At 44.6% G+C, this 27,239-nt stretch overlaps 1 protein-coding gene across 7 annotated transcripts in view; it reads right to left on the bottom strand.

Moving 5' to 3' along the window:
• The window catches only part of ARSL (arylsulfatase L), a 34,887-nt gene extending 22,830 nt beyond the window's left edge, over positions 1-12,057 (bottom strand). Inside the window, exons 1-4 of one of the 7 annotated variants that reach the window (XM_054677072.2) lie at positions 11,813-12,057; positions 4,014-4,056; positions 3,572-3,857; positions 2,239-2,400 (exon numbers count right to left, since the gene is read on the bottom strand). In XM_054677072.2, the coding sequence (XP_054533047.1) occupies positions 2,239-2,400; positions 3,572-3,669 (260 nt within the window). In that variant the 5' untranslated portion in view covers positions 3,670-3,857; positions 4,014-4,056; positions 11,813-12,057. Of the gene's footprint in view, positions 1-2,238; positions 2,401-3,571; positions 3,858-4,013; positions 4,105-7,854; positions 8,155-11,812 lie in introns of those variants that run through there. The other 6 variants (XM_016943888.4, XM_016943889.4, XM_016943890.4 and 3 more) reach the window with 6 other exon arrangements.
• Between the last annotated feature and the right edge of the window lie 15,182 nt (positions 12,058-27,239).

Raw genomic sequence — 27,239 nt, forward strand, 5'->3', positions numbered from 1 at the left:
ACCTGTCTCTAAAATAAATAAATGAATGAGTAGATAGAGTGACTAAGTTTCCACAAGGCACTGTTGGTACTGAGAGACCAACCTCAGAGGGAATGCAGAACTGAGAGCCCAGGGCACCTTCTCTGGAGCTCACAGTGTTCATGGGAAGGTTTGACTTCATGGACGCCAACACACTGTAAGTACTACATGAGGGTGGAAGGCTGGAATTCGGACAGGAGGACGGACTAGCTCTAGCTCTTGACAGATGGACACGCCATATTTTGGCATTAGGAGGGTGTGGACTTGTCTGTCTGAAGCAGAGCTTTTCAGCAGGGGAGGATTGAAATCCCGCATAAGTGCTGGGCTTGGCTAGATGGATAGGGTTGGGAGTGAGACAGAGATCAATATTGACACTGATTTCTCCTGTATGTTTGTTTATTTGTTTGTATTTTGAGACTGAGTCTCACTCTGTCACCCAGGCTGGAGTGCAGTGGCACTATCTGAGTCTCACTACAACCTCCCCCTCCCGGGTTCAAGTGATTCTCCTGCCTCAGCCTCCCAAGTAGCTGGGATTACAGGTGCCTGCCACCATGCCCAGCTAATTTTTGTATTTTTAGTAGAGACGGGGGTTTCACCATGTTGGCCAGGCTGGTCTCGAACTCCTGACCTCCAAGTGATCGGCCTGCCTTGGCCTCCCAAAGTGCTGGGATTACAGGCGTGAACCACCATGGCCAGCCTACTTTTTGAAACAGGGTCTCTGTCGCCCAGAGTGCAGTGGTCTGATCACAGCTCACTGCAACCTTAAACTCCTGGGCTCAAGTGATCCTCCCACGCCTCACCCTCTTGAATAACTAGGATTACAGGTGCATGCCATCATGCCTGGCTAATTTTTTTTTTAATTTAAAAATTAATGTGCCGGGCGTGGTGGCTCACGCCTGTAATCTCAGCACTTTGGGAGGCTGAGGCAGGTGGATCACGAGGTCAGGAGATTGAGACCATCCTGGCTAACATGATGAAACCCCGTCTCTATTAAAACTACAAAAAATTAGCGGGGTGTGGTGGTGGGCGCCTGTAGTCCAAGCTACTTGGGAGGCTGAGGCAGGAGAATGGCGTGGACCCGGGAGACGGAGCTGGCAGTGAGCCAAGATCATGCCACTGCTCTCCAGCCTGGGTGACAGAGCGAGACTCCGTCTCAAAAAAAAAAAAAAAAAAAAAAAAAATTAATGTTTATATTTTCTAGAGACAGGATTTCACTATGTTTCCCAGGCTGGTCTTGAACTCCTGGCCTTAAGTCATCCTCCTGCCTCAGCCTCCCAAAGGGCTGGTATTACAGTCATGCCCGGCTGATAGCATTTCTAAAGCATTGTCCATTATGTACTGGGTGGATAAAAATCATATTTAAAAAATGAAATGAGGCCAGGCACAGTGGCTCACACCTGTAGTCCCAGCACTTTGGGAGGCTGAAGCGGGTGAATCACTTGAGGCCAGGAGTTCGAGACCAGCCTGGCCAATATGGCAAAACCCTGTCTCTACTAAAAATAGAAAAATTATCCAGGCATGGTGGCGGGCGCCTGTAATCCCAGCTACTCTGGAGAGTAAGGCAGGAGAATCACTGGAATCGCAGAGGCGGAGGTTGCAGTGAGCCGAGATTGCACCACTGCACTCCAGCCTGGGCAACACAGTGAGATTCTGTCTCAAAAAAAAAAAAAAAGAAAAGAAATGAGGCCAGGTATGGTGGTTTACATCTGCAATACCAGCACTTTGGGAGGCTGAGGTGTGTGGATCACTTGAGCCCAGAAGTTCGAGACGAGGCTGGGCAACATGGCAAAACCCCACCTCTACAAGAAACTTACAAATTACCCAAGCATGATGGTGGGCACCTGCAGTCCCAGAATTACTCGGGAGGCTGAGGCAGGAGGATCACTTGAACCTGGGAGGTCAAGGCTGCAGTGAGCTGTGATTGTACCAGTGCAATCCAGCCTGGACCACAGAGCAAGACTTTGTCTCAGAGAAAAATAGAAAATAAAAATAAATAAATAAAAATAAAAATGAAATGAGCAGTCATATGTAGGATGGATTGAGGTGAGGTTAGTGCTGGCATGGGAAGAAAGTAACATTAGGGAGAGTTAGAAAACGCAGAAGTGCAGAACTCTTGAAGTGTGAACTGCCAAGATCAAGGGTTATATGCATTTTCAGTGGCTTCTCTTTCTTCTGGTGTCTGCACTGGGGGCACCAGGTGAGTAATTCTCTGTCCCTTGCCTCATGGTGTTGTTGCCATAGCAGCCAATGTCCCCAATGCCAAGGTCGTCCGCCATCAGAAGAAGGATGTTCGGTCGGGAGGCGGAAATGTCGCTGGAAGCTGATGGCGCCAAACTTAGCAGTACAGCGAGCATCGCTGGCAGCCAGCTCCTGAAACACAAACTGTCAGAGACTGCGTCATGCTCCTGTCCATCTCATTTGCAGAACTTGTGTATGGGGGAAGTTGGCATCACTATTTTAAGAGGTATTGATATTATCATCACATTTCAGAATAGCTTTGAGGACATCTCTTAGGCATTTGATTGTTTTTCTCTGGTTACAATTAACTGATACCGTTGATGGCTTTATTTGGCCTTGAAGTTTTTTGTGTTTTTTTTTGATGCTGTAAAGTCTGTTGTTAAGTGATTAAAGTCATGATTAACAGAAAGCCTTGGTGGGGTGCAGTGGCTCTCTCCTGTAATCTCACTATTTTGTGAGGCTGCAGCGGGTGGATTGCTTTACCGCAGGAGTTCAAGACCAGCCTGTGCAACATGGTGAAAACTCATCTCTATAAGAAATACACAGCTTAGCTGGGCGTGGTGGCACGTGCCTGTAGTCCCAACTACTGGGAAGGCTGAGGTGGGAGGATCGCTTGAGCCTGGGAGGTTGAGGCTGCAGCGAGCTGAGATTGCACCACTGCAGGGCAACAGAGCAAGGCTGTCTCAAAACTACAACAACAGCAACAAGAAAAAGCAAAAACAGACAGAAAGCCTGCCTTAGTCATGGTTTCTTGGATGGATCGGGTCCCCAGAACAGCTATTGCCCCTTCTCCATTCCCTCTTCTTCATTGTTCTTCCTTAAGCAAACTGTGTTGAACATAGGGAATGGAGGCTGGGGTTAGGGTTTGGACCACCCAGCAGAGCAAGGAAGAGACACAAGCTTGGGGCAAGGTGAGACCACAGTGAGCCGCTACTTCTGAGTCTATGAAAACCCTCTGTTCATTGTAGCACACAGATGAAAATACCCAGGACTGACTTCTTTAGCCCACTGGTATCTGATGAGAAGTGGGTTTGGAGGTGAAGGAGGTTCCAGCCTGGAGGAGAAAGCCCTGGTAGTTGCGTACCATGAGGGAACATTTCCGCAGGGGTTGGTGACATACAGCCTGCCACTATCATTGCTGCCTCTTTCATCGATGCCACCCTGGGAATGCACATGGACAGCAGGGCCATAGTGTCCCAATCCCCAGTGGGATGCAGTAAAGATGTAATCTGAGTCTCCAAGGTTTGTAGTAGGGGAAACCCTGATTTTCCCTGGAAAACCAGACACCTGGCCGATGGTAGCGGTTGATGCCCACCTGATTTGCAGAGAATGAAATACAATGCCTTCTGAGGCTGCCTGGGGCAACATCAAATCAAGGGAGCCTGGAGCACATCTATTAATCACGGGTCTCATGCTTCATTCTCCAGATGCAGGATAAATCACTATCAGTGCATTCTGAGAAAGCACCATCAAGAGATCCAGAAGCGGTCAGGCGTGGTGGCTCATGCCCGTTATCTGAGCACGTTGGGAGGCCAAGGTGGGAGCATCGCCTGAGCCCAGGTGTTCAAGACCAGCTTGAGCAACATGGTGAGACCCTGTCTCTATATAAGAAAGGAAAAAAAATAAAGAAGGGAAGGAAGGAAGAAGAAAGAGAGAGAGAAAGAAAGAAAAGAAAGAAGGGAAGGAAGGAAGGAAGAGAAAGAAAGAAAGAAAAGAAGGAAGGAGACTACTAATGAGTGCATATAATTGTATCTTACCAAGAACGGTGCAGATGTAACATGTTGTCTCTCTCTCTACTTCCTGTAAGACATAAAGATGTCCACAATCACATTGACAGCAGAAATTGACCTGATTATAAATAAAACAGTAAGTAAGTCATTAGAAAGGGGAACTTTGATTCCCGTTCATGATATCAATAGCAAAAATATCTTAAAACTATGATCAAAATCTATAAAGGAATGCTCTTCCCGAGTGAAAAGGCTTCAAAAATGTTTAATACTATGTTAAGAATGTAAAACGTGTTTCAATACACAGCCAGATGGTCTTCAGAGAAAGAGGAAGAAAGTGGTCATAGGGTCTCCATCCCCTTTATCAGCTTTCATAGCCCATGAGTGATCACAAAGTGATGAGAGAATCCCAGTGTCCGGAAGCAGATTATTTTGTCTTCTGCTTCCCGAGCCCAGAGCAGGGGTGATTCCTAATGTCCAGAAATGCAGAGAGAGAGTCCTGATTTGGAAGGGGGAAGCGGGGAAAGATCAAAGCTTGGATGATACACAAAAGAATCTGAGTAGAGATCAGAAATACAATGAGAGGCTGCGCGTGGTGGCTCATGCCTGGAATCCCAGCACTTTGGGAGGCGGAAGTGGGAGGATTGCTTGAGCCCAGGAGGTCCAGACTTGAAAACAGAACTGGGAGTGTCAGTGTGAAGGAAAAAGGCCTAGAGGACTCTGCAGGCACTGAGTGCTGCATGAAGGAGAGACGCATTCGCCTTCGTCGCTAGGGGTAGGTGCTGCCGGGAGAGGGGGCGACCATTGCCCACACTTGGAAATGTTCTGTCCACAGAGGGAAACGGGCGACCCCCAAAGCACAGAGGGGCGGCCCCTCAGTCTCGCCAAGAAGTGAGGGAGAGCCCAGGGTGTAGAGCAGGAAAGGAATGAGATGGAAGATAACAATTAGAGTTGCAGGCAGCAAGAGGTCACCTTCAGGGTACTGCAGTGGTCTGACCCCATGTGGCTTGTGCATGGGACTGAGGACGAAGCTCTGATTTTTCTTTTTATCTTGCCCAAATTCCTATCTAAGGGGTCTGGAGAGTCATGCCCTACAAACCATAAATTCTCATCAGAAGGGTTTCATTTAACTATATATTGTGACTTACTTTCCAATCTGACTCTGGCATAACATGAGACAAATAAGAAAATCAAAATATTTTACCCAAAAACATGTTTCTTTGCCATATCTTGAAATGGCCCTGCAAAGCTGTCCTTTGTGGGGAAAAATTTGCATCTGTAAAGATGTAAAGAATCTCTATTCACATAGATATTCACATCTTTTTCTTCCGGACCCTTCCAATCCTGAAAAGATTGACTAAGACTCTAGCACCTTTTAAAGGTCTGAATAGGAAACAATTGTCATCTATTGTCTCTAAGGGCAGCCGCTACAAGACTTCAAAATAACCTTGGTCTCCACAATCTTTTCTCTTAACCTGAACATTTCTTTTCTAGGGATCCCAGGGTTTTTTTTTTTTTTTTTTTTAATCTTTCTTTTTTATTTTTTTGAGACGGAGTCTTGCTCTGTTGCCCAGGCTGGAGTGCAATGGCGCGATCTTGGCTCACTGCAAGCTCCGCCTCCCGGGTTCAAGTGATTCTCCTGCCTCAGCCTCCTAGGATCCCAGGTCTTTAGATGAACTCAACCAATTGTCAACCAGGAAATGTTTAAATCTATGTATAAGCTGGAAGCCCCCTGACTTTGAGTTGTTCCACCTTTCTGGACCAAACCAATGTGTATCTTAAATGTATTTGATTGACACCTCATGCCTCCCTAAAATGTATAAAACAAGCTGCACCCTGACCACCTTGGGCACACGTTCTTGGGTCCTCCTGAGGGCTGTGTCATGGGCCATGGTCACTCTTATTTGGCTCAGAATAAATCTCTTCAAATATTCTACAGAGTTCGCTTCTTTTCGTTGACAGGACATGGGCATGCATAGAAGATAAAGAGACAGGAGCATGCAGATGTGTTGGGTTTCTGCCTCTGAGTAACCAGGGGAGTGACCTGGTCACTTTTAGAAGGGCCGAGCGGCCAGTGAGTGAGGACACACTGGAGCCAGCAGGCACTGAGAGCCTAGAAGTGGCCGTGGTGTCTGTCCAGGTGAAACCTGACCAAGGATAGACACAGCTGGTGTGGGAGCGGGGAGGGCAGAGAGGAGGGGTGGGCAAGGTCCGCAGGGCGGCAAAACCCCAGGGTGTGAGCGGGAGAGAAGCGATTGGTTGAGGGATTTCCCCTCATCGCCTTTTCGGGGATGCTGGGAGGGGTGTTTGCTCCTAGCAGGGTTCAGGCACAAAACCAGTCTTCTGAGAAAGACAATGAGCTTTGTGAAAGGAAAATAAATCTTGAGGCCCGCAAGTCACTAAGCTAAAGGGAAAAGTCAAGCGGGGAACTGCTTAGGGCCTCTGCCTCCCATTCTAGTCAAAGTCCCGCCTTTGCTCACTGAGATAGATGCGTATCTGATTGCCTCCTTTGGAAAGGCTCATCAGAAACTCAAAAGAAGGCAACTGCTCCTCTCTCACCTCTCTGTGACCTGGAAGCCCCCTCCCTGCTTACAGTCTTCCTGCCTTTGCTTCAAGTTTTCTGGCCTTTCCAGACCGAATCAATGCACTTCTTACATTATTGATGGATGTCTAACACTGAATTGCTACATCTCCAATAATTTTCTGTCTGATGAAGAGAAAAAGACCTTAGATATCATTTGTGCTTTGTTTAGAACACAGAAGGAAGGGAGAAGGTGTACGCCCTGCTCGTGAGGTTTTTTTGTTTATTTGTTCGTTTGTTTTACCCTAGAGAGCACACACAATTCTCATATTCTAAAAGTAATAGCAAAAGACGCAATTACGTTTCACCAACCTAATAGCATCTTCACCGGGAAAGAGATTGATTTAAAATTGTACATGGAGAGAAAACCAAAATGAGCATTTTAATACCCTCAGCATTGCTTTCTGACCTACAATGACATGCTGCCAATGGTCAGAAAACGGAATAAAAGCAAAATACTATACAAATGTAATGAGAAAACCCCAAACCACCACAAAATAGGGGAATATGGTTTTTGCAGCAATCCTGCCCAGCAGTGGTTTATCTCTGGGTGTGGAGATTTAGGAAAAGTGCTTTTTCTAATTTTTCTTTTCTTTTCCTTTTTTTTTTTTTTTTTTTTTTTGAGATAGGGTCTGGCTGTTTCACCCCGGCTGGAGAGCAATGGTGCGAACATAGTTCACCGCAGCCTCAAATTCTTGGGCTCAAGCGATCCTCCTACCTCAGCCTCCCAAGTAGCTGAAACTACAGGCACATGCCACTATGCCTGGCTATTGATTTTTTTTTTTTTTTAAGTAGAGGTGGGGTTTCCTCTTTTGCTCAGGCTGGTCTCAAACTCCTGGGCTCAAGCAATCCACCCGCCTCGACCTCCCAAAGTGCTGGGATTACAGACGTGAGCCACCGTGCCCGACCTAATTTTTCTTTCTCCCGCAATGTTATGTATTTATAAGTAAAAATATGAATATTTTTTCTTGGAGAAAAACGTTAAATAAATAAAGAGATGGTGATAACAGCCTTGAATGAGTTTAATTTTGGAAACTGTGACATTGAGGTGACCCAGAGCATGGGGCCTGCCCAAGGCCTCTCCTGCAGATTAGAAAACAGATCCCCCTTCTCCAGGAAAGAGCTGCATTCCTAGGCCTGTAAGTCACGGGTACGTTTCTGCTTTATCAAAACAAACTGGGCAATTATTCAGAGACAGAAAAGGGAACGGGGAGCTCTTTGTTCACCACACTACTTCATGCGTGGTCACGGAGCCCAAATCCAGCACAAATGAACATTCACAGGACTCACCTCTGCTCCTGGGTTCCTTCCTGAATCCCCGATCAAGAAGAGGAAGGTTCTCTCCCAAAGGAAGCAAGCGTGAAGGCAGAGAGCACTTGCACAAGGTTTTGAGCTGGGAATGATTGACTTCGAGTTTGTTTTTCCCAAGTCAGAAGATCAGAGAGAGTTAGGACAGACAGAGCAGACTCCCCCCACATCGCAGCATGGGGGAATCTCAAAGCCACGCCCACGTCTACCAAACCAGTGGTCAGTTTCCTTAGGTTTTTATTTTGTTTTATTTTTTGTAGAGACGGGGTTTTGCCATGTGGCCTAGGCTGGTCTCAAAGTCCTGAGCTCCAGTGATCTGCCCTCCTTGGCCTCCCGAAGTGCTGGGATTACAGATGTGAGTCACCGTATTCTGCCAGTGTCCTTAGGTTTTTAAGTGATTGCCTGTGCTGTTACACAGGGTGCTGGCTATAATATGATCATATCCAACCTGGCATGGTGGCTCATGCCTGTAATCCCAGCGCTTTGGGAGGACGAGGCAGGAAGATTGCTTGAGGCCAGGAGTTTCAGAGCAGCCTGGGCAGCAAAGTGAGATGCTGTCTCTTCAAAAATAAAAAAAATTAGGCTGGGCAGTGTGGCTTATGCCCATAATCCTAGCACTTGGGGAGGTTGAGGCAGGAAGATCGCTTGAGCCCAGGACTTCGAGACCAGCCCGGGCATCATAGCAAGACCCTGTCTCTATAAATAATAAAACAATTAGCCAGGCATGGTGGCATGTGTCTCTACTGCCAGCTACTCAGGAGGCTGAGGTGGAAAGATTGTTTGAGCCTGGGAGGTTGAAGCTGCAGTTCCACTCCAGCCTGAGTGACAGAGCAAGACCCTGCCTCAAAAAAAAAAATGTTTTAAAGAAGTTATTTGTTGAGTGGTAAATGAAGTAAATAAGAAATAATAAAGATAAGATAAAAATAAAAAAGAAAACATTTTTTAAAGTAAATAAACAAACAAACAAAAGAAGTAAAAAGGCCAGGCGCAGTGGCTCATGCCTGTAATTCCAGCACTTTGGGAGGACGAGGTGGGCCGATCACTTGAGCCCAAGAGCTCGAGACTAGCCTGGCCAACATGGTGAAACCCTGTCTCTACTGAAAATAGAAAAATTAGCCAGGCATGGTGTCACATGCCTGTAATCCCAGCTACTCGGGAGGCTGAGGCAAGATAATTGCTTGAACCCCGGAGTCGGAGGTTACAGTGAGGCAAGATCGCAGCATTGTACTCCAGCCTCAGCAACGGAGAGAGACTCTGTCTCAAAAATTATAATAATAATAATAATAAACATAAGATAAAAAGAAAAAAATTAAATAAGCAAAAAAAAAAAGTAAAAAAAGGATTATTTTCAAGCAATGCTTGGTTTAAAAACATAGAAAAGACGGGCTGGGCACGGTGGCTCACGCCTGTAATCCCAGCGCTTTGGGAGGCTGAGGTGGGCTGATCACCTGAGGTCAGTTGTTTGAGACTAGCCTGGCCAACATGGCAAAACCCCGTCTGTACTAAAAATACAAAAATTAGCTGGATGTGGTGGTGTGCACCTGTAATCCCAGCTACTTGGGAGGCTGAGATAGGAGAATCGCTTGAACCCGGGAGACGGAGCTTGCAGTGAGCCGAGACTGTGCCGCTGCACTCCAGCCTGGGCGACAGAGTGAGACTCCGTCTCAAAAAAGAAAAGACAAGACAAGACCAAGAGGGCAGGAAGCAGTTTCTGAGGCACTGCATGATCATTGCTGGGAAGTTACTCTGTAGAATGGAACCCTACGCAATGGTCCCTATTATTCAACCATCCTTGACCTACAAGGACGGGGTTTCATAGAGTTCCACTTGCTGTCTCTTCCCAACTTCATATGCAGCCACATGCTGGGTCTGTGGGAAGTCACATAGCCTACCTGATCTCACTTCCTCCTTATGTGGGGGTGGAAACCACCCTACTTCTGGGATGAGGAGCTGACACGCTGGCACACTCCAGCCTGACTCATTTTTACAAGTGGACGGTTTTGGTGGCATGTCTCAAAACGAGTATTAGGAGGGGTGTCAGAAATGTTTTCTTTTCCTGCCACAGGTGTGTGCCCTAATGGTAATTGCTTTTACTTTGTGATTTTTGGCAACAAATCTTAAGTCATTTCCTCGTAGGGGGCCTAAAGGAATATTTTCACGTATATTTTAATTTATATATTCATAATTATTATATATAATATAGTATAACTTTTGTACATCATACATAGTATAAATGTATCACATAAAATGTGTAAATAAGGCTGGGTGTGGTGGCTCACGCCTATAATCCCAGCACTTAGGGAGGCCGAGGTGGGAGGATTGCTTGAGCCCAGGAGTTCAAGTTAAGTCTGAGCAACAAAGTGAGAGCCTATCTCTAGAAAAAAAAAAAAAAAACAATAAAATATATAAATATAATATATAAATATATAATAAAGCATAATTTTTCTTTATTAAAATATGCATGCTTTTCTTTACAAAAATAATATATACTTTAAAATATATATGTACATATATGTATAGATACATAAAACATGTACATATACGTACACATCTACATATAAACACATGTTATAATATGCACGTATAAATATAAACATATAACATATATAAACATGTACATATAGACATCTACATACATGTTTATGTGTTCATATATGTATGCTTATATGTATATAATGTATACATGTACATGCATGTATACATACATATATGTGTACATAACATATACATACATATATGTATACATAACATATATACCTATAAAACATGTACGTATATACATGTAACGTTAATATATGTACTTTTTAAAGTAAAAATGTTTATGTGTGTATGTATAGTACATATATACATATAAAACAAGTACATATATGCATATAACATATATATGTACATGATTTTTCAAGGAAAAAGCATATTATGGGCTGCTTCTGACTTGCCTGGGGAACATGACTGCTTGTGTTTGTTTTATCTGGCTGGTTATATTGGTGTCTAAATATAGGACCCTCAATCATGGTTGAACAGTCATATGACATACGGTTAGATATCAAGTCTGTGGCCTACCTCTGAACTGATGTATTTATGTATTTAGTGACACAATAAAAGCAGATTCTTCTTTTCCAAAGAACTCTGCACTTTAACCCTTGGAATGTTAAACATTTTGGTCCAGATTTAATTTTTACTACTGAATAAAACTTTCTACTTTTTTATTCTAAAGACACAAGGTATCTTTAGAAAGAGACAAGAGGCTGGGCGCGGTGGCTCACACTTGTAATCCCAGCTAGCACACTCTGGCCTTTGGGAGGCCGAGATGGGAAGATCACTTGAGGCCAGGAGTTTGAGACCAGCCTGGACAACACGGCAAGATCCTGTCTGAATTTAAAATAAAACAAAATAATAAAATATAGAATACAATAAAATATAATACAATGCAATAGAAATAAAGATAAAAGAAGCAGACGAGGAAACACCCATGCGAGACTGACAATATAGCCTTTGATTCTCTTCCGGGGAGAAGGAATCCCAGCCCTCCTTTCCCGCCCTGAGCTTCAGCCCCGGGCTGCGAGCCTGTGTTCAACGCTTCGCCTGGGCCCTGTTCCCAAACCCAGTTTCGCTTTTCACCTCCGGTGTCTCCTCGATGTTCAGTGCACGTGCCTTCAGCATCTCTAAGATAAGAATCTAGTGTGGATGCAATGTCTCCCATTTGGTGCATCTTCCCTGGTTGCTTTTTTTTTATGCATTACGTTTGGAAATCTCCCATGTAAAATCTGTACTTGAGATTTTCACTGATTATTATTATTATTTTTTGAAAGCAAATTACTTTTAAAACATTGACAGGGACTTGTTTGAAAAGACGCAGTTTAGCATAAAAGAATATCCCCTGGAGCGTCTCTGCACGTGCAAAAGCCGGCCTGTAAGAAGAAGCCCCAGGAAGGCCAGTTACCTGACATGCAGCTGTGTAAGGGCGACACTGGCTGGATGTGGCGGGGAGGCTGCTCCTTGGAAGAAACGTCTTCTTCCTGCCAAAACAGACACGCACTGGCTGTCTCGGCGGCACTGAACGGCTGGCTCACGCATGTGCGTAGCTGATTCACTCTGAAAAGAAAAACAGGAATTCCGCAGAAACCAAGTTAGGTTGTCCCAGAAACAGATCAGGCAAGTCCCCAAGGAATGTACTGCTGGGTCTTTCAGGCGTCCACAAAAGACCTTCTGTTCTATTTGCAGAACCTCACTCTCACGGAAGGAGCCCAGACATCTGGTGCTGAAGGCGGAGTTTTTCAAAGGCAGGAAGGTGGAATCCCTTCGGGCTTTTGATGTAGGCAGAGTGCATTTTCCAAAATGGAAAAGTGGTTTTCTTAAAACTCATCTTGAATCATCACTCCGTAGCCCTTCAATTTCATGCCTTTTTCTTTCCTTTTGCTATTTGCCTCAAACATAAAAAGAAGACAGGAAACAATTCAGGTTACAGTTGCAACTATGACGGTGTGTACACAGCCGCAACTATTACCATATGTATATAGCTGCTCACCTATGTGACTCTGTCACTGTCACTTCCGTTTAGCTCTGTGCACCAATGTGTTTTCTCATCTATTTGCCAGGGAGCGCATTTCTTTTTTCACATTGAAGCAGAGCATACATTGTAGGCAACGTTAGATGTAAAACGAATCACTTCAAGGACTTTTTTTTTTTTTCAAATAAGAGTTGTCTGCACACTTCTACGTGTTGAATCACAAAAATATTCATCCTAATGCATTTATAGTCTCTATAGCCTGAACATTGCAGAGTTTTGATTTGAGACTCCCGCTTGCCAAATAAGCCCTCTTATAAATCTGCAGCTGCGTACATTCTTCATGAGTTTAACACATCAGAAAGAACAAAGCATAGGCTCGACGGGCTGAGGAACACCTACCGCTCTAGGCCAAGTCTACTAGGTTATGTTGCTCTTGAGGGAAGGCTGTCAACACTCATGCAGTTATTTTTTGCACAAGTTGAACATCAAGGAGATAAAACCAGGATCCAAATTGGAACTCCCAGGTTGGCTGAACTTCAGCCTGACTTTCTATGTTCTGGGATGAGGCATGGTTACGCCACTACCCTACTATTGACCTCTGAGGAGGATGATTCTTTGTTGTAGGGGCCGTCCTGTACATTGTACAATGTTGAAAAGAATCCCTGGGCTCCACTCCCTAGAAGCAGGGAGTGATCACCACCTCCTCCCCAGTTGTGACAACCAGAAATATCTCCAGCCATGGCACAATGTCTCCCGGGGGGGCAGAATCACTCCGGTTGAAAGCACTGGTGTTAAGGACGTACTTTGCAGATGACTGGAGAACACTTAATTACGATCATGCTGGGTGAGCCATTTCAATTTGTTTCTCATACTCCCACGTCCTTCAGAGCTGGTAGCAGAATCAAGCTCCACACCTGACACTCTTAGCACGAACGTTATACAACAGTACTTGTCAGCTGCATTTCCAATACTAGCATCCCAAAAGAAATACTCTCTTAGCATCAAGTAAAGTCATTTACTCTTTTTTTTGTTTTTTTTTTTTTTATTTTTGAGACATGGGTTCGCTCTGTTACCCAGACTGCAGTGCAGTGGCACAATCACTGTCACTGCAGCCTCGACCTCCTGACTCAAATGATCCTCCCACCTCAGCCCCCTGAATAGCTGGGACCACAAGCACACGCCACCACAGGTGGATAGCTTTTTTTTTTTTTGTAAAAATGGGGTCTTGCTAGGTTGCCCCCTCTAATCGCTAACTCCTGGCCTCAAGCAATCCTCCTGCTTCAGCCTCCCAGAATGCTGGGATTACAGGTATGAGCCACTGTGCCCATCCTAACAATACATATTCTTTAGCAAAGGTCAGATCCCCACCATCATCCTAACGTTGTCTTCTGCACGGAGCTTTCATCTCTGAACAAGGCGGACGTTCGCTTTCCCTTGACTTCAAGTTGAACTACGAACTAAATTGGTCTCATTGTCATCTTGGGCACCATATGCTAGAAGAAGCAAGACAAATACAAGACAACAACAACAACAAGAACAACAACAATGTAGCCTGTGAGGTTAGAAGCAACATGGAATCAGTCATGTTCGATTTCTCTCATTATTTATAATTCTGTAAAGGTGGTTTCATCCATCTTTCCCAAACAACCACTTCATATTCCACTCTAGCTGGAATTTATTTATCCTGGGCTATGGTTTAAAGTGTCACTGTAAAGGGTGACATAAGGAGCCACTCCTTTTGGGCAGAATTCCTTCTCTACCTCAAATTCCTTCTCTACCTGGCCACCATTTTCCATATTCCTTGCACAGGTAATACTTGAAAATATTCAGACATAACTTAAAATTTTCATATGGGTTGCCTACAAGAAGACAATCTCGAAATCCATGTTTCTAAACTAGTTGCTTCAGCTTTGACATTATGAAGAAAAAGAAACGCCCATGGGGGTAAAATGGATGGTTTGTCCACATGAGAAAATGTCTTATATACGGTGATGTATTTTTAAGAAAATCTATGAAAAGCTATTTTTATCTCAACTATCATCATCTACTTTGAACAGAACCTGACTTAACAAAAAGTTAGCTGGGTGCAGTGGCTCGTGCCTGTAATCCCAGAACTTTGGTAGGCTGATGTGAGAAGATTGCTTGAGCCTAGGAGTTCGAAACCAGCCTTGGAACATAGTGAGACCTGGTCTCTAATAATTTTTTTTTTAATAAAAATGTTGCTGTTACTATTGTGTCTCATAAGTATCAAATCTTTTCTAATCTCTTTGGACTCCTAATCCCTCACCCATTCTGAAGATGTGCATGTCAGCATGCATCTAATTTTAAATAGCAAAACATTTCTTATGTTGCACTTACATTGCATGTCATAAATCAAGAGAAGTCGGTGGAGAGCTACAAAAATACCATTGGATAGAAGGGATAAGTTCTAGTATTTGATAGTACAGTAGGGAAATTATAGTGAACAATGATTTGTCCAGCCTATGACCCTGTCTCAAAAGTTAAAATGAAAACAAAACAAAATAATGATTTGTTTTATGTTTCAAAACAGCTAGAAAAGAATTGTAATGCTCCAAACACCAAGAAAGTATGAATGTTTGATGTGATGGATACCCCAAATTCCCTGATTGGATCATGACACATTGTTTGAATGTTTCAAAAGATTACCTATACCCCCCAAATATGTACACAGCCAGGCACGGTGGTGCACACCTGTAGTCCCAGCTACCCATGAGGCTGAGGCAGGAGGATCGCTTAAGACTAAAAGGTCGAGGCCACAGTGAGCTGTGATTGTGCCACTGCACTTTAGCCTGGACAAAAGAGTGAGGCCTTTTCTCACGAAAAAAATGTACAATGATGATATATTAATTTTAAAAAATGAGATGCGATTTTTCCCTTGACCCCCTTCATGGGCAGGAACTGGAGTGGCTCATTTCACTCAGCCTGCAGTCCATGGATGACTAAGTGTTAACAGCCCAGCAAAGGGTCAGAGTGACAGCCTTCTGCACCTGCCCTTTTTGACACCCGAGTTCTTGTTTGGCATCCAGGTGGTCACAGAAATGGATTGAAGGGTAGTGTATGCAGAGGATTTTACTGGGCGATGGATGTGGCTCTCAGATGGATGTGCTCTCAGCAGAATGGGGAGTTGGAAAGGGGACGGCGTGGGAAGAAGGTGATCTTTCTCTGACTGGGCTCCCATCTGAAGCTGCACCATCTGAAGTTAGCTTCTATTTGTAGTCTCCCTTGCTCAGCCACTTGTATACCCGATGCTCAGCAGCTTGCATCCCTGACTGCTTGCATCAGCTGCTTGTGTTGCTCTGCCAGCAGAAGTCTGGTTTTTATGGGCACAGGACAGGGGGCAGGGCAGGCCAAAAGGGCAATCATTTGGGTTGAAAAATGGGTTCAGCTGTTTTCACTTAGGACTAAGGTTCCAGGCTTGGGGGTGAAGTTTAGCCAGGAGCCCAGTTGTTCTGTACCATTTTCCCCCTCTGGAGAGGCACATCTAACTGCCCTTAGAAAATGGATGACGACCAGTCTGAGCTACTTCCTGCTGAAAGAGGGCGTTGTTTGGGGAAAATGGCAGTTAGATTCCTCCCAGAGGTCTCCCAAGAGTCCCCGGCAAAGGCGAGCCATCATCCGAGGCTCCGGCTGCCTGCCCATTTGGAGCCTTGATGGCCTCTAGGTGAAAGAATAAACAAGCTTTACAAGGTTAAGTAGGCATGGATCAAACATGTGTATTATACAAAGAAAGAATGTAGTGCAAAACATCTCAGAAACAAGAAATAAAACAACACTGTACCCCAAGCTGCCTCACCCTGGTGAAAGAAATTCAACCTCGTATGGGAGCAGTTAAACTTTATGAGCCAGAGAAGTGCTCTCGCCACATCTGTCGGAGTTAACAGGTGAATCTTAGGAATTCTGAGGCTTATGGGCTTGCCGGCGGGCAGTAAAGTTTCTGCCTCTTTCTTGTGTCTAAAAGACCAAGGTGGTCGTTTTCAGGATGTCCTCTAAAGTACTATCTGGTCCCAGGGTCTGTTTCTGAGTATAAACTGGAGGTGGAAAATTGTGTTGGTTGCCCATTCTGAAGACAGGGAATTAGGCTTCCCTCAATTCTCTTTCTTCTTTCAGTGACAACCTGGGGTATGAGGGAGAGAGGAAGTGGGCATCCTCCTTTCCTCTTCTATCTTTTCATCCCCAAGTCCCAGCAACCTTGACAGGTGCCACCCATGGGTGCCAATGTGGCTTGCACCCATGAAGCCGGGGGAGCCTAGAGAATAGGAATGATTCACACTCACCTATGCCTCTACCTCCCCTGCTGTTGACAACCTTTGAGTTCCTTGGCAGGTGCCACCCATGGCTATCAATGCAGCTTCCACCTGTGAAGCAGGGAAGACCTAGAGAATGGGAATTATCTGCACTCACCTATGCCTCTACCTCCCCTACCATCAACAACCTTTGAGTTTCCTGGGCCTCATTTATGCCGTGGAGTATGGCCTCCTTCCGTAAAGCAGGGGTTTAATGGACAGGAATTTGTCCTGCCTATTTACACTGTGCCTGTTGCCTGGCTCAGATCTGGTTTTCCTTTCTAGTGCCTCCACCTGAAGCTTGGAATCGAGTTTGAGACCAAAAAAAAAAAAAGTATTTCAGGGGCTGCATAGATTTATTTAGATTAAGTCCCAAACAGGCCAAATTTACAGCTAACAGCCTGCAGACAATGCCCCTCTGTCGTTTCCCTATCATAAGCAGAGTGCTGACGTAGAAAGAGAACTCTCTTACTTGGAAAAGAAGAAAAACAACTTAAAGTGCATGGTGGCGGGGGAACCTGGGGAAAGAGCCTCTTGCTCTGTGGAAATGGGTTCCTTTAATCACTGTATCCCTCCCCCGGTTCAGACCAGCTAGACTTTCATGAAGGGAAACAGAGCCAACATTCCTTTTTCCTGAAGAAAAGAGAGAGGAAGCAGGGTCTCAGAAAAGAGACAGATCCAACAATTCCGCATTTTAACCCACCCTTTGTTGTATCCCAGACGAGCCTCCGGATGAGATAGGATTGTTCCCTTGACCCCCTTTGTGGGCAGGAACTGGAGTGGCTTGTTTCACTCAGCCTGCCATTCCTGGACAGCTAAGTGTTAATAGCCCAGTGAAGGGTCAGGGTGACAGCCTCCTGCACCTGCCCTTCTTGACACCTGCGTTCTCTATCAGCATCCAGGAAAAATCTGGTCACACGAGCAGATTGAAAGGTAGTGTATGTGGAAGATTTTATTGGCAATGGATGTGGCTGCCAGCGGAATAGGGGGTTGGAAAGGGGATGGTGTGGGAAGATGGTTAGCTTTCCCTGAAGTCCAGCTGTCTCTGGCCGGGCTGTTCTCAGAAGCTGCACTGTCTGAAGTTAGCCATGTCTATCTGTAGTCTCCAATGCTCAGCCACTTGTATCCCAGCCTTCAGCAGCTTGTATCCCCAACCACTTGTGTTGCTCTGCCAGCTGAAGTCTGGTTTTTATGGACACAGGATAGCAGGTGGGGCAGGCCAAAATGGCAACTATTTGGTTGGAAAAACGAGATCAGCTGTTTTCACTTAGGTCCGAGGTTCCAGGCTTGAGGGTGGAGTTTAGCCAGGGGCCCAGCCATTCTGTACCAAATAGACATGAAATGAAGTAGAAAAAGGTTAAACAAACTGAGAGAGAGAGAAAAGTGCCTAAACTCTACGAGTGGCAACTTCAAGAAATCAAGTAAAGGGTCCCATTAGGACAATAAGGAAGGAACCTACAAATCAGCATGACTAAATGCTGCTTCTAAGGTCCAACACTGAATTTATACCCGCTCGGGTCCACAAAGAATAGAAGAGGAGACATAAATGGTAAGATAAAAGGTGAAATCTTCTTCCTTGGTCTGTGCTTTTTATCTCATCTCTAGCCTATCCCGTCTTTATTTTATCTTTATCAAAGTGGGGCATCTCCTAAGGCATGTTTGTGAGAAACAAGAAAGAAAAAACTCTCGTGGAGAGAGTTAGTATAATCCCAGCACTTTGGGAGGCTGAGGTGGGAGGGTTGCTTAAGTCCAGGAGTTGGAGACCAGCCTGGACAACATGGCAAAACCTGGTCTCTACTAAAAATACAAAAATTAGCCAGGTGTGGTGGCTCACACCTGTAATCCCAGCTATGCAGGAGGCTGAGACAGGAGAAGCTCAGAGCCTGGGAGTCTGATGCTGCAGTGAGACAAGATTGTGCCACTGCACTCCAGCCTGGGTGAGAGAATGAGATACTGTCAAAAAAAAAAAAAAAAAAAAAAAAAAAAAAAAAAAGGAAGAAAGAAAGAAAAAAAGAAAAACATCCAAAAAACCTGTGAGTCAGAATTTCTACAGCCTCCTCAACTTGAAGACAAGGATGAAAACCTTTATGATGATCTACTTCCACTTAGTGAACAGTAAATATATTTTCTCTTCCTTATGATTTCCTTCCTTCTTCCTTCCTCTTTCTTTTCTTTCGTTCGTTCTTTCTTTCTTTTCTCCTTCTTTCTTTTCTCTTTCTTTCTTTTTTTTTTTTTTTTCAAGGTCTTGCTCTGTCATCCAGGCTGGAGTGCAGTGGTGCAATCATGGCTCACTGCATCCTCAACCTCCTGGACTCAAGCAATCCTCTCACCTCAACCTCCAGAGTAGGTGGGACTACAGGCACATGCCACTATGCCTGGCTAATTTTTCTATTTTTTGTAGAGACAGGGTCTCACTGTGTTGCCCAGGCTGGTCTCAACTTCCTGGCCTCAAACAATCCTCCCACCCTGGCCTCCCAAAGTGTTGGGATGACAGGCGCGAGCCACTGACCCCGGCCATGATTTTCTTCGTAGCATTTTTTCCCTCTAGCTTACTCTACTGTAAGAATACAGTATATAATACACAGAGCATACAAAATATGCGGTAATTGACTGTTTATGCTGTTAGTGAGGCTTCTGGTCAACTGCAGGCTATTAGACGTTAAGTTATGGGGGAGTCAAAAGCTATGTGCTGACTACACCCCTAACCCCTGAGTTTTTAAGGGTCAACTGTAGGTATACCTGTCCTAGAAGTTCACATACATGGAGTCACACTAAGTATATAAAATATTTATTTTACGTCTGGCTTCTTTCAGTCACCAAACTATTTTTAGGATTCATTCATCCTGTTGCATGCCTTATCAGTGTGTTCCTTTTTATAGCTAAGTACTAGCAGATTCTATAGATATCAATCCGTCAGTTCTTCCCCAACTGATAGAAACTTGTATTGTTTCCAGTTTGGGGGCAATTATAAATAACACTGCTATAAACATTTTTTGTGTGTATGGACACATTTTCCAATTCTCTTGGATAAGTACCTAAGAGTGAAGTTTTTGAGTCACATGGAGAGTTGTATGTTTAACTTTTTTGTTTTTGTTTTTTGGAGACAGGTTGTCTCACTCTGTCACCCAGGCTAAAGTGCAGTGGTGTGATCTCAGCTCACTGCAACTTCCGCCTCTTGGGTGCAAGTGATTCTCATGACTCAGCCTCCCGAGTAGCTGAGATTACAGGCGTGCACCACCACACCCGGCTAATTTTTTGTGTTTTTAGTAGAGATAGGGTTTCATCATGTTGGCCAGGCTGGTCTCAAACTCCTGGCTTCAAGTGATCCTTCTGCCTCAGCCTCCCAAAGTGCTGAGACCACAGGTGTGAGCCACCACGTCTGGCCTATTCAACAGCTGGGCATGGTGGCTCATGCCTGTAATCCCAGGAATTTGGGAGGCTGAGGCAGGCAGATCACTTGAGGTCAGGAGTTCAAGAGCAGCCTGGGCAACGTAGCGAGACCACGTCTCTACTAAAAGTACAAAAATTAGCTGGGCATGGTGGTGCACGCCTGTAATTCCAGCTACTTGGGAGGCTGAGGCATGAGAAACACTGGAACCCAGGAGGTGGAGGCTGCAGTTGAGCTGCGATCATGCCACTGAACTCCAGCCTGGGCAACAGAGGAAGACTCTGTTTCAAAATAAATAAATAAATAAATAAATAACTGAGTTGTTCATTTTCTTATTATTGAATTGTAAGAATTCTTTATATAGTCCAGAAATCAGATGTGTGTTTGGCACAAATATGAATGGATAATATATTGTAACAATTTGTTGCTTTCCTTTTCATTTCCTTAACACTATTGTTCAACGAGCAGGAGTTTTTAATTTCAATGAAGTTCAATATACCATTTTAAAAAAATAGTGTGTGCTTTTGATGTCCTTTTAGGTAATCTTTGCCTGCCCCTAAGGCTGAAACTCCTAAGTTTTCTTCTAAAAATTGTAAAGATTTACGTTTACATTTAGGTCTGTAATACATTTTGAGTGTTTTTTTTTTTTTTTTTTAATAGCATGAGAGAAAGGTCAAATTTCACATCAGTTGTTCTGGCACTTTATTTGTTTGGAAAACCATTTTCTGCCTTTTTGCTTACCTTGGCGACAATGTGGAAAAATTCATAAATGAGCGTGTCATTCTTGAATTCTCCTTTCTGCTCCATTGACCCGTAACTATGCTAATCCGAGACCATACTTGTTTGGAATCTTTTCCCCCCTTCTTTTCACATGTGTTTATGGAATCTTACATTTTCTTTCTTATATTTTTCTTTTTTCTTTTGAGACGGAGTTTTGCTCTGTCACCCAGGCTGGAGTGCAGTGCCACAATCTTGGCTCACTGCAACCTCCACCTCCCAGGTTCAAGCAATTCTCCTGCCTCAACCTCCCGAGTAGCTGGGACTACAGGTGCACACCACCACGTCCGGCTTTGAGTACAGAAAGTGGTGGTGGCTACATAACCCTGTGAATGTGTTTAATGCCACTGATTTGTAAACCTCAGTGTTCCTTCAGAATAAATTGATCATGAATTTATTCCTTCAGAATAAATTGACATTGATCATGGTCAACATGATAAATATTAAGCTATGTATATTTTACCACAATAAAGAAAATCCAACCAAAACAAAAAACGGTCCAGAAAAGACTGAAGGATGCTAAAGAGACATAACTAAATGTAACATAGGATCTTTGATTAGATTCTGGACCTTTCAAGGACATTTTTGAGGACATCAATGAAATTTGAATGAAGTCTGTGGATTAGACAGTAATTTTGGGTGATCATTTTTTTGTTTTCTTTTTAGTTTTTGTAGAGATGGTGTCTCACTCTGTTACCCAGGCTGGTCTCAAACTCCTGGGCTTAAGTGATCTACCTGCCTCAGCCTCCCAAAGTGCTGGGATTACAGATGTCAGCCACTGTGCCTGGCCTGGGAGACTGTTAATTTGTTGGTTTTGGTGAGTGTTCTGTGTTTATGTACATTGAATATCCTAATCTGTAGTTTATAGGGTTTGGCTGTGTCCCCACCCAAATCTCACCTTGAATTGTAATAATCCCCACATGTGAAGGGTGGGGCCAGGTGGAGATAATTGAATCATGGGGGTGGTTTCCCCCATACTGTTCTTGTGGTAGTGAATAAATCTCGTGAGATCTGATGGTTTTATAAATGGGAATTCCCCTGCACAAGCTCTGCTGCCTGCCACCATGTAAGATGTGACTTTCTTCCTCATTCACCATCCACCATGATTGTGAAGCCTCCCCAGCCATGTGGAACTGTGAGTCCATTAAATCTCTTTCCTTTATTAATTACCCAGTCTTGGGTATGTCTTTATCAGAGGCATGACAACTGATTAATACAGTAAATTGGTACCAGATAGTGGGGCACTTCTGTAAAGATACCCAAAAATGTGGAAGCAACTTTGGAACTGGATAACAGGCAGAAGTTGGAACAGTTTGGAGGGCCCAGAAGAAGACAGCAGAATGTGGGAAAGTTTGGAACTTCCTAGAGACGTGTTGAATGGCTTTGACCAAAATTCTGATAGTGATAAGAACAATGAAGTCCAGGCTGACATGGTCTCAGAAAGAGATGGGAAATGGTTTGGGAACTGGAATAAAGGTGACTCTTGCTATGTTTTAGTAAAGAAACTGGTAGCATTTTGTCCAGAAATCTGTGGAACTTTGAACTTGAGAGACGTGATTTAGAGTATCTGGTAGAAGAAATTTCTACGCGGCAAAGCATTGAAGGGGAAGCACAGCATAAAAATTTGTAAAATTTGCAACCCAACAAGAAAAGAAAGCTCCATTTTCTGGGGAGAAATTCAAGCTGGCTGCAGAAATTTGCATAAGTAATGAGCAGCCAGATGTTAATCACCAAGACAATAAGGAAAATGTCTCCAGGACATTTCAGAGACTTTCACAGCAGCCCCTCCCATCACAGGCCCTGAGGCCTAGGAGGAAAAAGTGGTTTCCTGGGCCAGGTCCAGGGCACCCCTGCTGTGTGCAGCCTTGGAACTTGGTGCCCTTCGTCCCAGCCCCTCCAGCCATGGCTAAAAGGGACCAAGGTACAGCTCAGGCCATTGCTTCAGAGGGTGGAAGCCCCAAGCCTTGGCAGGTTCCATGTGGTATTGAACCTGCAGCTGCACAGAAGTCAAGAATTGAGGTTTGGGAACCTCTGCCTAGATTTTAGAAGATGTATGGAAATGCCTGGATGTCTGGGCAGAAGTTTGCTGCAAGGGCAGGGCCCTCATAGAGAACCTTTGCTAGGGCAGTGTGGAAGGGAAATGTGTGTTTGGAGCCCCCACACAGAGTCCACACTGGAGCACTGTCTAGTGTAGCTGTGAGAAGGGGTCCGCCATCCTCCAGGCCCAAGAATGGTAGATTCACCGACTGCTTGCACTATGTGCCTGGAAAAGCCACAGACGTTCAATTCCAGCCTATGAAAGCCACTGGGAGGGAGGCTGTACCCTGCAAAGCCACAGGAGTGGAGCTGCCTAAGACCATGGGAAGCCCCCTCTCGCATCAGCGCACCCTGGATGTGAGACATGGAGTCAAAGGAGATCATTTTGGAGCTTTCACATTTGACCACCCCTCTGGATTACAAATATGCATGGGGGCTGTAGCCCCTTCATTTCGGCCAATTTCTCCCATTTGGAATGGGTGTATTTACCCAATGCCTGTATCCTCAATGTATCTGGGAAGTAACTAACTTGCTTTTGATTTTACAGGCTCATAGGTGGAAGGGACTTGCCTTGTCTCAGATGAGACTTTGGACTGTGAACTTTTGAGTTAATGCTGAAATGAGTGAAGACTTTGGGGGACTGTTGGGAAGGCACGATGGGTTTTGAAATGTGAGGGCGTGAGATTTGGGAGGTGTCAGAGGAGGAATGATATGGTTTGGCTGTGTCCCCACCCAAATCTCATTCTGAATTTTAATAATTCCCATGTGTCAAGGACGAGGCCATGTGGAGATAACTGAATCATGGGGGCAGTATGTCCTATACTGTTCTCATGGTAGTGAATAAGTCTCATGAGATCTGATGGTTTTATTCAGGGGAGTTCTGCTGCACAAGCCCTCTTTCATGACACCATGTAAGATGTGACTTTCCTCCTCATTCACCTTCCACCATGTCTGTGAGGCCTCCCCAGCCATGTGGAACTGTGAGTCCACTCAACCTCTTTCCTTTAGAAATTCTCAGGTGTGTCTTTATTAGCAGCATGAGAACAGACTAATACAGTAGTCAATACACCCTGAACAATTACACTATCATAGGACATCTTCTTTTCAAGTTATTCTCAAAGGGCTTAGAAATGTTAGCAATCGGGGAAAATCTATGTAAAGTGCATATGGGAGGCCTGGGTACTGTTCTTTTCCCACTTTTATTCAAATTTGAACTTATAGTATGACAATTTTTTAAAATAAATGGATTCTGGTTCAAAGTGCCCAGTATGATCAGTTGTAGTCTATAGTGAACAGCTTTCATCACGCTTCCCCAGATATTTTGAAAACCCCTTTCAGGCTAGACACAGTGGCTCATGCCTGTAATCTCAGCACTTTGGGAGGTTGAGGCAAGAGGATCACTTGAGCCTGGGAGTTCAGGACCAGCCTGGGCAACATAGTAAGACCCCCAACTCTATGAAAAGGAAAAAATATTTTAAAGGGGAGGAGAAAACTCCTTTTGTAATTTGATAGTTTCCTATCTGGGCTTTATTCCAGACCGACTGAATTTGACATTCTGCAGGAAACGTTCCAGAAACCTTCAGTCCTGAGAAGCCTCTCAGTTAATTCTGATGAAAATTAAATTTTGAGAACCCCTGGCCAGGCATAAAGTGTGGATCCCATGAGTAAGGTATGTGGAGATGAAAACTAAGAAGTGGTCTTGTCACACAAGAATACAATCTTTAATTCACATCATCAATGCTGTATTTTCTTTTGTTTCCTTTATTATTATTATTATTAGAGACAGGGTCTCATTCTGTCACCCAGGCTGGAATGCAGTGGCACGATCATAGCTCACTGCAGTCTCGACCTCTCTGGGTGCAGGTGATCCTCCCATCTCAGCCTCAATGTTGTATTTGAGAGCTGATTTTTACAGTGAGCTTAACATTTTGAAGTGTAGTGCTCTGATTAATTAGAAACACAGATTTTCAGACCTTATCTTCGCTTTTTAATTTTTTTGAGACAGGATCTTGCTCTATTGCCCAGGCTGGAGTGCAGTGGTACAATCATGGCTCACTGCAGCCTCAACCTCCTGGGCTCCAGTGATCCTCCCACCTCAGCCTCCTGAGCAGCTGGAACTACAGGCATGCATCACCATGCCTGGCTAATTTTGTGTGTGTGTATTTTTTCCAGAGAGGCAGTTTCATTATGTTGTCCAGGCTGGTCTCAAACTGCTGTCAAGCGATCTGCCTGCCTTGGCCTCCAAAAGTGTTGGGATCACAGGCGTGAGCCACTGCGCCCAGCTTGGAGTGCATTCTCTCCCAGTTCGGCAGGGCCACATTCCCTCTGGAGACTCTAGGGGACTAGGCTTCCTTGCCTATTTCAGCTTCTGGTGCTTGCCGGCAATACTTGGCATTCCTTGGTGTGTAGACGCATCACTGCAATCACCCTTTCCATTTTCTCATAAGTGGTTTCTCTCTGTGCATGCCTGTGTTCCTCCTTTTCTTTTTCCTTATTGTTTATTTATATTGAAGCTATGCATGAATGTTTCTCTCCTTCCTAGAAGGACACCAGTCATTGCCTTTAGGGCCCACCCTACTGCAGTACCCCTTCAGCTCAAGAGCCTATTCCCAAATGAAATCACACTCACGTATACACGAGGGTTAGGACTTTAATGTGTCTTTTGTCGGGGGACACACTTCAACCCACACCAGATGGATAAAGCAGAGGCTTTGTGTAGGTAGAAGCAGAAATGATGCAATTCCCATTTTAGGGGATGGGTTCCTGTAAATCCTGCCTGCTCAGAAGGGCAAATGTAGAACCAACAGCAGCCATGGTGACACCTGGTAGACGCGGAGGCCTTTTGGCTATCAACCAGACCTATATGCAAGCAGTTTAGTTGTCCCCAAAAGACTCCTCCAGTTTAACGAGGAGGCATTTGGAAGCAGGAGAGGAGAGAACTTAGGCGTGTCTTATCAATAGGATTCCACTGCACCCACAAACTGGTGAAGCAAGGAGAGAAAGCTACAGATGGAAATTACTTATACTATGATGCAGTGGTAAACATTTGACTCAACTTAGCAGAATAAAACCCAAATGGAAATAATGATGGTGGACACAGTGAGGTGCTGCTGTGTAATACTGATGCTTCTTGGCCAGCACTGTCCTGATCTTGCCAGGAGATGCCAGCAGAGTGAGGTTGCGCTGCCCGTTGGCTGGGAGGGAGTGCAAGACGCATCTCAAATTCAGAAGCGTTGACACCGGGAGCTCTGTGGTTATTTTCTTCCATGCTGTGGATTATCTTCACTCTTTTGATAGTGTCCTTTGATGCAAAGGATTTTCAATATTGGTGAAGTCCAATGACTCTGTATTTTTTCTTTTATTGCTTATACTTTTGGTGTCACATTGAGAAACTATTACCAAATCTAAGACCTATCTATCTGGATATCTATCTGGAAAGCCCTTTCCAGAGAAACAGAACCAATAGGAAGGATAGATAGATAGATAGATAGATAACAGATGGATAGATATATGGAGGGATAGATAGAGTGATAGCTAGATGGAGGGTGGATAGATGGATGGATAGATTGATAGATACATAGATAGATGGATATAAGAGAGATAGATAGAGTGATAGATTTTGGTAAAGTCTAATTACTCTATTTTTTTTTTTTTTTTGTACTGGAAGGACCAGTACATTAATCTAAGTCATGACTTTTGGGGTATTTTTTTGTGGTATTTTTTAGAGACCAGCCTTGCTCTGTTATCCCAGCTGGGGTGCAGTGGAGTGGTTATAGGTCACTGCAGGCTTCACCTCCTGGTCTCAAGGGATTCTCCTGCCTCAGTCTCCTGAGTAGCTGGGACCACCATGCCCAACAAATTTTTTTTTTTTGAGACAGGGTCTGGCTCTGTCGCCCAGGCTGGAGTGCAATGGTGTGAGGCTCACTGCCACCTCCGCCTCCCAGGTTCAAGCGATTCTTCTGCCTCAGCCTCCCAAGTAGCTGAAATTACCCGCACATGCCACCACACCTGGCTAATTTTTGTAATTTTAGGAGAGACGAGGTTTCGCCATGTTGGCCAGGCTGCTCTTGAACTCGTGACCTCAGGTGATCCACCTGCCTCGGCTTCCCAAAGTGCTGGGATTACAGGCGTGAGCCACCACACCCAGCCTGTGTTTGTTTTTTTGTAGAGATGGGGGTCTCAGTATGTGGCCACGGCTGGTCTTGAGCTCCTGGCCCAAAGTGATCCTCCCACTTCAGCCTCCCAAAGTGCTGGGATGACAGATGTGAGCCACTACGACCAGACCTCATTCTGGTATCATTCTTTGCCTCACTTCCTCCAGTATGGGATCCCAAACTGCAGAGGCTATGGAGTT

Source organism: Pan troglodytes, chromosome X, assembly GCF_028858775.2.
Source record: "Pan troglodytes isolate AG18354 chromosome X, NHGRI_mPanTro3-v2.0_pri, whole genome shotgun sequence".
NCBI lineage: Eukaryota > Metazoa > Chordata > Mammalia > Primates > Hominidae > Pan > Pan troglodytes.